The following is a 13,212-nucleotide window of genomic DNA, read 5'->3' on the forward strand; positions in this document are numbered from 1 at the left end:
AGAACTGATTTAAAAATATTTTTGTTCTGTAGTTGGTTGAATTGGCAGATACGGCACTCAGAAGTACAGAGAGCCAGCCTGATATGGCCTGTTTGTAGGAGCAATAGTGGGCATATGTCGGTTCTGCTACAACAGTTAGCAACCATATAGCACTCTCCACACTTTACCTCTCCTTAGCCTTCTATAGCTTAACAAGTTCTACCCACAACCACAGTATTAGGTGGGAGAATGACGAAATCAGTTCCCCACTTAGGCTATTCCTGGGATGCCCCAAATTCTGGCTGACTTCTGACTTTTAGCCATTTGTAGGTTTGATTTAGTTCAGATGTACCTTTAGTGGACTGAAACATCATAATTAAGTCACAAGGTATTATGGCTTGGAGTTCTACTACATATGAGTCCAAATATCAACTTTAAAATATTATTGATTGATTGTGTGTAGGGTTGACCACTTTGTATTGGATAACCAACAGACTCGGTGGTTTATATTTCTATATTTGTACATCTATGTATATATGTTACGATAATCCTTGGCTTGAAGTTCTACTACACATGAGTTCAACTGTCAACTTTAAAAATATTACTTACTGTTTGTGTATAAGGTTGACCACTTTGTATTAGAAAACAACAGACTCAGTAGGTTTTATCTACATATCTGTACATTTTTCTCTATATATGTTATAATAATAATAAAAAGAAATCAGTTTGAGAGAGAGTGAGGGGGTATGGGAGGGGTTGGAAGATGGAAAGAAAATAGGGAGTTAATTGTATTTTAATTAAAATATGTTAAAAGACAAGCAAAAACTTTTATTTGTTTGTTTGTTTATTTAATGGTTCTGGAGCTTGAACCTAGAACCTCACTCATGATATGCAAGTACTGTACCAATGAGATATATTCTTCTGCCTTCTAACACATTTTCTTCTGAGACACCCCTCACTCAGTTTTCCAGTGTGGCCTTGAATTTCCTCTGTTGTCCATACAGGCTTTGCCTTTGCAAACCTACTGTTTTCTTTATAACTAGGATTATAGGCTTGAACCACCTGATCCAACTCAAATGTCAGCTTTAAAGAATTTTGTTTATTCATTCCAATGCTTGATTTTTTCTTTTGAACATCTTTATATCTGCCACGTAACTGTAAATGCTATATCAAAATGAATCCGCCACAGGCAAATACCACGTTGACCTTTCCTGATGGTATTTATTGCCTGTGTTGAACTCCTCGCTCGTCTGTTTAGCTGAGGGCTGCTGCTTTCAGTGGCCCTGTCCTTCTGTGCATTGATGAAGGAAACACTTCATAATCTAAACATGCAAACAAATGGCCGCCTCAGGAACAGTTTACTCCTAGGTAGCTCACTTTAGCTGCATTGTTCCACATCAGTGCGTTCGGTACAGGAAAGAATCTGTAAGGTTCCTGTGGGGGGAACCAGCTATTCCTTTATTGGGTCTTCTGTGTTATTTTGTTCTAACAAATTCCCAGCACAGTAGGAACACACATTTGAGACTCTGAGTGCAGGTGCATTCCAAAGCCAAACATAAATTATTTCTGGACTACCCATACTTTCTTTCCACGATTTATGTGGTTAATAGAGTGGCTGGAACTGGGTACTTTAAATCACGTTCTGAATGAAACATAACCACAGGGAAACATGCAAGGAAAGGATTCTGTCACGTTCCACATTCTTTGGCTTTTGTTCAAAGGTATCCACCGTATTTGTCTCCCAGGCAATTTAATACCCCCCTTTCCTTCTCTCCTCTCTCTCTCTCTCTCTCTCTCTCTCTCTCCTCTTTCCCCTCCCTCCCTCCCTCCTCCCTCCCTCCTCCCTTCCCTTCCTTCCTTCTTTCTTTTTTCTTCATTGTTTGAGACTGAGTTTCATGTATCTCATACTGGTTTTGTTTTCTACAACCTTCTGCCTGTTCCTAAGTGGTGGAATTAATGACTTGCACTACCATGCCTGGTTTCATTTAATAAATTTAAATTGTGAGAGAAATTGAGTTATACTACTTTGTTAGTCCACTTTTTATCATTAACTAAAACAGAATTTGTTTCCAGTTGGGAGTTTTAGAAACCTAGAAAACCCTACTAATTGAAATTGAGGGTTTTTTTTTTTTTTTAGGTTCATTGAAAATATCAAGTCCTAGAATCAGATAGCCATTAATTATGAATATTGATAACACTTCCATTTCAAAGGAACATTGGTGTCTGTGTGGGTGAAGGGCAAGAATCGTGACTTCTTTGGATTTTATGATTTGCGTAATAATTTAATATTTTTGCTACTGTTCTGTTTTTTATTTTTTCAGTTTTGTTGAGTTTGAAGTGGCAGGAGAGAGTCGTGTGAAATTCTCACGAACTTAGGAATGGGCTTGAGGAAGAGGTGGATCAGGTCTTTAGATAAAGATTTGGTAGTCTATAATATCCTATCAAAATTCTCCAGAGTGATAGAGCATGGTGGTACACGCCTATATTCACTACTTGTGAGACAGAGGAAGGATAATTACAGACTCAAGGCCAGAGTGGGCTACATAGTGAGAACTTTATTCAAAAACAACACAAAACCAGAAATGCATGGGACCAGAAATTTCAGATTTTTGAAATATTGGTTTATGTAGTAAGTTATCTCTGAGCTATGACTCAAGTCTAAATGTGACACTAATTTTCATTTTATATACAGCTTTTACATAGTTCGGAGATCATTTTATACAATATTTTAGTACTCATCAGATTGACTGCAACTTATCAGAGGAGACCAGATGTGGGATTTCCATCTCTGGTATTTTGTTGGAACTCAAAATATTTCAGATTTTGAAGCATTTCACATGTAAGATTTTGGTATAAGAAACAGTCCGTGTGCAGTAGGTTTCCTTAAAGAATAACTATGGTCAATGAAATTCAGGCTGGGACTTTTTTTATCTCGGTCAGACAGAAACTGAGGTCTAGTTTAAAGTACAGGGGTCACTTATTTTCTGTTTTGAAAGTTCGTTGTTTCTAGAGGAAACCTATGTATGTAGGTGGCCTAGGGCTATGGAATCAAGCCCAAGTGATGTGAGAAGGGGTGTGACCTGGGCTGTAGAAGACTGCACACATATGCATGCAACAATAGTTAAGGAAAAGGGAGGATATGGATTTGAAGGAGAGCAAGGTAGAGCCAGCACGAAGAAGTTTATACTGAACAAATTTTGAGCAATTTGAGCACGAAAATGACAGCAATTGATAAGGACACGCTGGTCAGAAGAGTATTCTACTTCTATGCAAATACATAATGATTAAATTAAATATTTTGTAAGAAAGAGTTTATTAGTACCAATATATCACATCAGAAAATAATAACTCTTACAAACTGACATTCTGTTGTTGTAACACTTACTAAACAGAGGCAGGAAGATCAGGAGTTCAAGCTTATCTTTGGCTTTCTAGTAAGTTTGCCCTAAGAGCTTACATAGGAGATTGCCTACAGACCAGTTGTGACATAATCTTCATAACTGTCAAATTCATGAACCTCAGGGAAAGGCCAAGGAAGTATCCGAAGAAGCCATCGCATATGCTACCTTCTGGCACTCTTCAGGATGTTTGTCGGTTTCTTTTCCACAGACCAGCCTGGAAATCATAGCAGTCCTGCTTCCCCGTCCTCCCAAATATTGAGATGAACCATTTCATTTGGGTTATTTTTTCCTAAGTTTGAAACCCTCCAAAGGTTATTGGAAAATTACAGAAATGTGAGAGAATTGGTAATTAATAAAGAAATATTTGTTTGAAGAAATCTACTAAAGTCAAATTTCGAGCAAATGTAGAAAACACACAGGTATCAGAGAAAACCCATAGCTAGGTGTTGTCCACTTAGTCATAACATGTGTAAGGTCCTGCATTTGATCTTTAATATTACCCCCCAACTACCCCCCAATATTAATGGAGTCAAAGGTTCAACTCAGCATTTCCAGAAAGGTGGCTGTGTTCTTGAGGAACAGAACCAACTGAATGAATATTTGTATATAACTGGGATTTATTAGATTGGCTTACAGGATAAAGTCTGAATAGTCTAATAATGGCTGTCTCACATCTGACAGTCTGAGACGCCTAAGCTGGATGTCTTAGCCATCCCAGTCTGGCATTGAAGGCCCGGAGAATTCTGGGAAAGCTACTGGTCTTCAGCCTGTGTTGGATCTCTAAGAAGCTGATTCCAGTGTTCTCGAAGGAATGTAGTAGTTGCAGCACCAGAATAGATGAACTTGTCTGCAACAGTGAATGGGAAAAGGCAAACTTCAAGTTTCCTTCTTCCTTGTCCTTATGTGGGCTGCTACCAGAGGGTGCCACCTACTTTTAAGGTGGGTCTTCCCACTGCAAATCATCTCATCAAGAAAATCCCTCGCAGAAATGCCCAGAGGCTTGCCTTTAAGTTGATTCCAGATCCAGTCGAGTTGACACCCAAGATTAACAATGGTTAATGATGTGATGACAGGGAATGTGACGGTTATAAGAGGGAAAAAACATCATGATTTAAGCCATTACCCTTAGTTGTAGCTATACTATATATTTGTTTCATTTTAACTTTCTGTTTTTACATTTTCTTTATCTGTATGCCTGTTTTGTTTGCATGCATGTACATGTATCACAGCAATGCACAGGTGAGGAGAAGGCATTGGCTTCCCGGAATTAAAACTACAATGGCTGTGCACTACCATGGGAGTGCAGAAAAGCTATCCTCTGCAAAGCACGAATGTCCTTAACCACTGAGCCATCTGTCCAGACCTCATTGTTGTACATTGTATGCATTTCCCTGTATTGTGTGTCCCTCTCTGCTGCTAAGAAGATACACAGTAGTAATTTTCTGCATGGTGTGAGCACCTTGAGAAATAACAAGCTTTGCAGGCGAAACAAGCCCTGAAGCTGGCGATTTTACCATGCAATTATGTGTGTTTACCACATTGAAGAAGTGCACTGGGCAGGGGCTAATTGTTCATTGTTATAAGGCCATACTTTTCTTTCTACACAGGAGCCATGGATAACAGAGGCTTTCATCAGGGGAGTTTTAGTAGCTTCCAGAGCAGCTCCAGTGATGAAGACTTGATGGACATCCCAGGGACTGCTATGGACTTCTCTATGAGAGATGATGTGCCACCTTTAGATCGGGAAATAGAAGGTACCTCTATTGCTACTTCTAAAGCTATTTTTAATTTGTATACAGTAGGCACACAGCCTTGCAACTTTTAATACATTCTTGTATCCAACACCACCAACAGGATATAGAATTGTCTTGACCCATAGAAAAATTCTTTCTTGCTATTCCTTTGCTCTTAGACCTCTGTCATTCCTGGTCCTTGGTACCGCTGGTCTTTTCCCTGCCATAGTAGTTTCTTTTCCCTTTACGGAGATCATATTAATGAAATCTGTATTATTTTACTTTGTGTGGAGATGTGTAGGGAAGGCGGGGCACACATGGGCCATGGTGTGTACCTGGAGGATAACTTAAGGAGTCAGTTCCTTTCTTACATTATATAGGTTCTATGGATAAAATTCCATTGCCCACAGTATCATCTTCCTAGCTCTCTGGCTTGTGTCCTCTTTTTAAGACTAAATTCTTTTACTCAGCTCAGTGCCTTGAAGGTTTATCATATTCTTGCTCCGTGCATACCCAGGAGTGGAAGCCCTGAGTCACAATGTAAATGTGTTTGACGTTCAAAGAAAATGTCAAAATATTGTTCAAAGTGCTTATGAAATTTTGTGTCTTAACTAGCTCTATATGAGCGATCTGCATGTTCTACATCTGTGGCAGCTCTTGTTATTATCAGTAATGTTTATTTTCATTTTCCTAAAAAGTGTGGATCATTATCTCATGATTTCATTTTTCTTATTGGCCAATGATGTTAAATAGCATATCATATGCTTCTTGGCCAGCATTATAGATCCTCCTTGGTGAAGTAGGTGCTCAAATCTTACATTTTTATAAATATCTACTTTTTATAATTTTACTTTTTCATTAACAGGAAATTATCAGCAAAGTTAGGTACGTTTCAGTGGTATTTGCTTGCCTACTTACATTGTCATTTCTATAGCTGTATATAGTGCCATGGTTTGACTGTGCTGTTTTTCACGTAACTACACCTTGTAGTTACTCACAACTTTTGTTGTTATACACAATGCTACAGTGAACAACCATAGGATGAGTGTGTGTGTCTGGGTTCGTGTGTGTTAGTTACTTATCCATAGCCATGACAAAACACTATAATCAGTGAAATTTATAAGAACATGTTTAGTTGGCTTACAGTTTCTGAAAGGTAGAGTCCATGATGGTGGAACAAAGGCATGGTGGTAGCAACAGCTGAGAGCTCTCATCGCTGGGGAGAGACAGACAGACAGACAGAGACACAGACAGACAGAGACACACAGAGAGAGACAGACAATGAATTGATAGTATTGTTGAGATCTTGAAGAAGCCTATCTCCTGTGACACACCTCCCCAGACAAGGTCATATAACCTCTGAATCCTTCCCAATGAGTTTCACAAATTGGGGACCAAGCATTTAAAAACCTGAGTCTATGGGGGCTATTCTCATTCAAAGCACCACTGTGTATATGTGTATCTTTTAAGCATATGAGAGCATTTTTATAACATGGATATATGACTATTAATTTCTTCTACTACATTATCATCTTTCATCTTTATTTATCATAATTTTCATCTTTACAATAGCTATGCACTGTGCCCAGCTGGTTTTTCTTTTCAAACATTTTATTTTGAAGATCGGCCTTAAATTTATGATGCAGATAAAAATGACCTTGAATTAGTGATCTTTGTACTTTTATTATCTGGAGTCCTATGGGGCTATAGATGTGGGCCATCATGCCCACCTCAACTTCTTTTTTTTTTTCTTTTTTCTTTTTTTCGGAACTGGGGACCGAACCCAGGGCCTTGCGCTTGCTAGGCAAGCGCTCTACCACTGAGCTAAATCCCCAACCCCAACTTCTTTTTTTTAAAGCTGCAAGAACTTTAAAAAATCTTTTTTAGTGACACTTGTGTTTCTTGTTGCACTTAGAAGGACCAGGGCCTAGGAGTTTGATGCTAACTAATCATGACAACATAATGAGGTCCTATTTTAAAAGAAACTCTGTGTGTATCGTTATTATTATATGATAACCATTTATGCTATAATCTATTATAATTTATGCTTACAAGAAAAATTATTTCATGCTTGTGTCTGTGAAAAGAATCAGATTTTACAGAAAAGTATATTTGAGTCTAACTTGGTGAACTGATGAGTTTTACTGGCTTATAGGACTATAGGTGAGGGGTTACTTACAGGAGTAAAAATGACTCAGTGACAACTGTGTCAGTAAAGCCCACCCCAGCATGGGTCGTGACTCATAAAAGCTGGAGCTCCTGCACAACTTGTGGTAGGCAGCTCAACAGATTGGGAGTGGACTTTTGGGGTAACTCTGTTGGTCTGAACTTTCGGGCAGCTTGGCTAGTCTCTACCTCTTCAAGGATGCTTAACCGCCGCTTTCCGCCTCTTCTAGGTGGCTTGACTGGACTTTGCCTCTTCCAAGTGACCTGGTTGGTCTCTGCCTTTTCCAGTGCTGCTTCTGACGAGGCAGCTTGGCTAGTCTGGTCTTCGAGGCAGATCAGCTTATGTGAAAGCGTCTCTGGAGTCCTTGTACTTTACATGTGCTTGGGAAGGGAGAGACCTAGATTTTCTAGTTCGTTTGGGGGGCATCCTTGAAGCTCATGAGTTGAGCTCAAGGAACTTCCTTGCAGGATGGAGTGTTTTTCCTTCCTTTACGATGGTAGTTCTCAACCTGTGGGTCACGACCCCTTTGGGTATGAAACTACCCTCTCACCAGGGTATCAGCCATCCGGCATATCAGATATTTATATTATGATTCATAGCAGTAGCAACGTTACACTTACAAAGTAGAAAGAAAATAATTTTAGGGTTGGGGTGAGTACCACCACACCATGAAGAACTGTCTTATAGGTTTGCAACATTAGGATGGTTGAAAACTGCTGTCTTAGAATATCTTGTTGTTTCACCTTCTCATAAATATCCTGTGTCTTAACAAGATTCCCTCCAAAACTGAAGGGTTTGGTCTGGGAGGAAACTGCTACACAACAGCAGGGCCGTGGAGAACTATTTGGTAGGAAGAAGAAGATTACGAACAGAGAGCATACTTTTGTAGAGGTGTCAACAGGCAAACTGTACCAAGGGCTAAGAAGACTGAGGTGAGCCAAAATACTTAAGGCACAGGCTCGACTGTTGTGCTGGTTAGCTTTTATTGTCAACTTAACATACTCTAGAGCCACCTGGGAAGAGAGAACCTCAGATGGAGAATTGCCCAGTCAGATGGCCGGTAATCATAGCCGTGAGGAATTCTCTTAACTATTGACGTGAGAGAGCCTAGCCACTGTGGGTAGCACTATCCTTATATAAGACAGCTAGCCAAGAGAGGGAGGACAGGGAGATCAGAAGAGGGTGTTAGATCCTCTGGAGCTGGAGTAATAATATACGGCTATGAGCCTCCTCGTGTGCGCTAGGAATCAAACCTGGGTCTTTCTGGAAGAATAAATATCTTAATCACTGAGCCATCTCCCCAAACACAAGTAGAGTTTTTTTTAAAGATGTATAGTTTTGCTTTATTTGGTTGAGGAAGAGTCTCATACAGTTGGAGAGGCATGGAGGTGCACACCTTTAATCCTGCTCTCAAGAGGCAGATTGGCAGCTTTTTGAGTTCAAGGACAGCCTTGTCTACTGAGTGAGTTTCAGGACAGCCAGGGTTACACAGAGGAACTCTGTCTCAAAAAAAAGTCTTATATAGTCAAGGCTGGTCTCAGGCTCACTGTGCAGCTGAGACATGTGCCAAGGCACCTGACATTTTGAATATATTTTCAATCCTCATTTCACTAATGGAGTCTATAGCAATAAGAGTGTGTGGATGTGGAAATCCTGTAGAATACCTATTATATAGTTAATTACCCATTATGGCAGGCGCTGGGGTGGGTGGAAATAAACCAAATAATAGATGGTAAGTTGAGAATGATACTTTGTCTAGTACTGAGTACTAGGCTCTCATATATGATGAACAAGCATGTTACCACCAGGTTACATGCCAAAGTCTCCCTTTTTACTTTTTATAGTAATAATGTACACCTGTAGTACATTTACTCTGGAGGCTATAAGGCAGGAAGATCAAGAGTTCAAGGTCAGCCATGGAATTACACTTACTAAGTCAAATGGGCATAGGAGTATTACATATAACTGTAATCCCAGCACTCAGCTAGTTATAGCAGTAACTGGTTTTAGTTGCTAAACTGAGACCTCAGTATATGCCCTCTGGCCAAACCAAATATCACCTATGAGACTAGTAAAAACAGTTGCTTCTGGCATTCACTCCAAGTCCTTTCATGTGTCCGTTCTGCTGGCAGTACATAACCAGGGTAAATCACTGCTCGTTATGGCAGTGGCATGGACTAGAAGCCAACTCTGAGTTTTGACGTTGCCTATGACCGTGCAATGTTTTTAAATAAGTCGTCCTCCATCACTCTGCAGTGGACTCTTAGCAGCCTTACTGCCCGCAGTTCATGCAGATCTCTCACTAAGAGGCTTCCTTTCATGAGACACATGCAAAAGTTAGTCCACTTACCATATGTTCTGTAGTGATGCTTTGCTTTCCAAGTGATTTTTCCTTCTTTGATGTCTTCACATAGGATTTCCTAGTAAAGAAACCACTAATAGATGAAAAGGCCAGAAAGTCATTGAAACATGGTAGTGAAATTATGCAGAAAATGCCATCTTTTCTACTGGACATGGAAAGTAAGTTGCACAGAACTTAAAAATTAGTAAAAATGGTTCTTGTTTTCCAGATGGCTGTGTAGGACTTGATTTATGAAGAATGAATGAATCAGCTATGCATAGTAAAGCTAAACACATCCAAGATAGTTTATGAATTCGGAAAACAAAACAAAAACAAAACACTCAGGGCAAAGGAAGTGGAAAAAGAGTTGAGTTACAGGAAAACATTTGGAGCTGTTCTTGTCTGTTCTCACTTGCCTGGGCAAGGCCAGCAGTTCGTTCGTTCATTCATTCGTTTGTTCGTTCATTCGTTCATTCGTTCGTCCATTCAGTCTTCCACCCATCAGTATATATGCAGTGCTCATCCACATAAGAGGTTGTTAGCATTGGGCAGTCTAACAAGGCTACTGAACTACAGAACGGAACTTGTCTTCTGAGATCTGAGCCTCCCAGGGTGAGGTGTGTAGGTGGATGGTGCCACTTAGAGCAGCAGGGGGCACAGCAGGTATAAGGAAGTCTATCTAGCCAGAAGTCTACATGGCATAACATTATGTCCACTCAGGCATCTTATCTTGTAGCCAAAGCACCAACAAATGACTTAAAAGCAGAGGAGTGATATGATCAGATTTGAGTCTTGGAAAATTGATAGTGCAGAGGGCAGATTGAGGGCAACTCTGGAGATGGTGAAAGTTTTACTGCTTAAATTCTAGGCAAAAGATCAGAAGGCCTGAATGAAGGCAGCAGGAATCATGAGGACGGGGTAGTGGGTTCTGGAGAAATTGCAGAAGAGACATTAAAAGGCATTATGGCCCTGGGGTGAAATAGGCAAAAGGTAGACTGTTCTCCCTTACTTGTGACTGAGTCTTAGTGTAACTTCTACTGTGTCAGAGCAGAGAATGAACATAGGTGATAGAGCAAAAGGCTTCGCAGGACTTGAAATCCACCAAGGAGACTACAAAGCAGTTCTCTTCATTTTTCCAAACTGTAAAGAACTCATGGTTTCCCTTCAAGGAGAAATGCAACAGACCTTGGGCTCTAGTTCCCAGTGAAACCTACCTTCATCACCTCAGAGTCCGGGCCTGGAATCCAAGCACTCAGGACAGATGAGAGTAGTAGGTTCTAGACTAGCCTGTGATTCGTGAGAAGACTGTCTGAAAAGCAACCCTCAGTTGGGCTTCTCCCCAAGCTATGTGACCTGGCCAAATGTGTGAAATCTCTTAAACAGACGTTCTGGGGAAATGGGTGGTTAGGCCTGAGAAAAGTACCATGGGGCCACAAACCACATGAGCTTTAAACAGTAAATGTTTTGGTTTGGTACTTGTGATACAGGGTCTGACTTTGAAGCCCAGGTTGTGCTGGTACTTACTATGTGCTGTAGGCTGCCCTCAAACCCAGTGTATCCCCCTGCCTAAGTTGTGGGCTCTAAGTTTAAGCTACCAGGCCAGGTTTTGTGGATGCATATGATGGTATCCTCAGGCTTAAAGCTGCCTTTACTTTACTTCCGAGGAAAATGGGGAGATTTCAGACTCCGTATCCATTAGTGTTTCACCCATCTCTTTATGTTTATTAAAGTTTATATTAAACTCAGATTTACTTAGTGTTTACCTCACTTACACAGAGGTATCATTTTGTCACCTTAGGCCCCACTTAGTTGTGACACGTCCTTGGGTTTTTCCTGTTTTCAGTGACCTTAACAGCTCTGAGCACTAGTCAGGTATTTTACAGGATGCCCATCCATTTGAAACCTACCTGGTGTTTTCTCCTGATTAGGCTATGGTCGGGACCTTGGGAGATGAAAATCACTGAGATCAAGTGACCCATCAACGTGACATACTTGTTGATGGTAACTTTGATCACCTGCCTGATTTACTTTTCCTTCTTTTCCACACTGTACTCCTCAGAAAGGAGGGCGAAGCCCTTAGCAGAGGAATTATGTCTCCCACCTCCTTGAGACTATACATGGGAGCTTTGTCTACTCTCCCATTCTTTTACTCCATCATTTGTATTGTTCTATGCTTTAGGTTCTAATCTATTTCTACTTTCTTCCCTTGCTTAAGTTGTTCCAGTTTTGGCATGGAGTTGGCAGTGCTTCCCCCACATTGGTAGCTTTGCTTTTCATACCCCTTGCTTACTTTACTGCTGTAGTACCGGGTTAGGAAAGGTTCGTTAGCCATCTCTCAAGGAGCTCTGCTTTCCCTTCATTCTAGCACTGGATTACAAGTAAAGACAGGGAACTAGCTATGCCCATTTCCACAAAGGCAGTGCTATTTGCCTGAAGTAGGATTTTATGGAGGCTGGCCTCGAACTCACTATGTAGGTGTAGATGGGCTTGAACTACTGATCCCCTTTTAAAAGCTGGGGTTATAGGCATGTACCACTCTTCCTAGCATTCTACCAAAGTCAGCTGAATAGATAATGTGTCTGGTAGCATAAAATGTGTGTGTGTGTGTGTGTGTGTGTGTGTGTGTGTGTGTGCGCGCGCGCGCGTGTGAGTGCACACGTGTGTGGTGTCACATTTGCTGAATAGGACCATACCAATCAACATCTCTACTTTTTACAAAATCTATTAGCACACAGATCGTTTTAGCCGTCGTGCTTTGCTTGCCTATAATCTTGTCCTCTGACACTGAGAAACCTGCCTTGCATCCATGTCATCCATTATGTAGCTCTTCTTTTGCAGTGTCCATGTGTAGTGGTTTCAGAGTTGCTAACAAGTACCCACAGTGAGAGACAACTTTACAGCTAGCAGGATTTATGCACCAACCCTTCTGTCTTTGCCCTTAGAGTTTCTATTCATTTCTACTACCGCTAAGTCAGACCCTTCCTCCCTCATCTCCTCAGTGACGTTTGTGATACAGATCGATTCTTTTGTTTCTTACTACAGTCCATCTCGGGAGTCCTCAAACACTTACACGATTCTTTAAATGGCACACATTAAATTACACGCATAATTCTCTGAGCTGAAGGTCTGTGAGCTGGACAAATGCGCATTGCTTGTATTCACTAGAATGATGCCCTGAAGAGCGGAGTAGCTTCACTAACCTAACTCGCCTTTTGCGCTTTACCTATTCTGCCCCTCCCACTCTAGGAAGTACACGTCTGTTTATTAGCCTCATAGATGTGCTGTTGTTCTTTTAATGTCATATAATTGGAGCCATATAGTCATGAGGATCGAGGCCAGCCTGGGCTCCGGAACAAGATCCTGTATCAAAAAGAAAAAACAACAACAACAACAACAAAACCAAAACAAACAAACAAACAAACAAACAAAAAAACCAAAGTCAAAAGGATTCCTCAGAAGTAGTGAGATATCTTAGTGGATAAGGGTGTATGTTCCCAAGCCTGAAGACTTGAGTTCCATCTCCAGGTCACAAGTGTTAGAGGGAGAGAACTGACTCCCACAGGTTTTCCTCTGACATTCACATGTGTACAC

At 40.7% G+C, this 13,212-nt stretch overlaps 1 protein-coding gene across 1 annotated transcript in view; it reads left to right on the plus strand.

Moving 5' to 3' along the window:
- Positions 1–13,212, plus strand: part of Clcn5 (chloride voltage-gated channel 5) — a 151,876-nt gene that overhangs the window by 92,557 nt on the left and 46,107 nt on the right. The window contains 1 exon segment of the mRNA XM_032889868.1: positions 4,988–5,134. Coding sequence (XP_032745759.1) covers positions 4,988–5,134 — 147 coding nt within the window.

This window comes from Rattus rattus, chromosome X, assembly GCF_011064425.1.
Source record: "Rattus rattus isolate New Zealand chromosome X, Rrattus_CSIRO_v1, whole genome shotgun sequence".
NCBI lineage: Eukaryota > Metazoa > Chordata > Mammalia > Rodentia > Muridae > Rattus > Rattus rattus.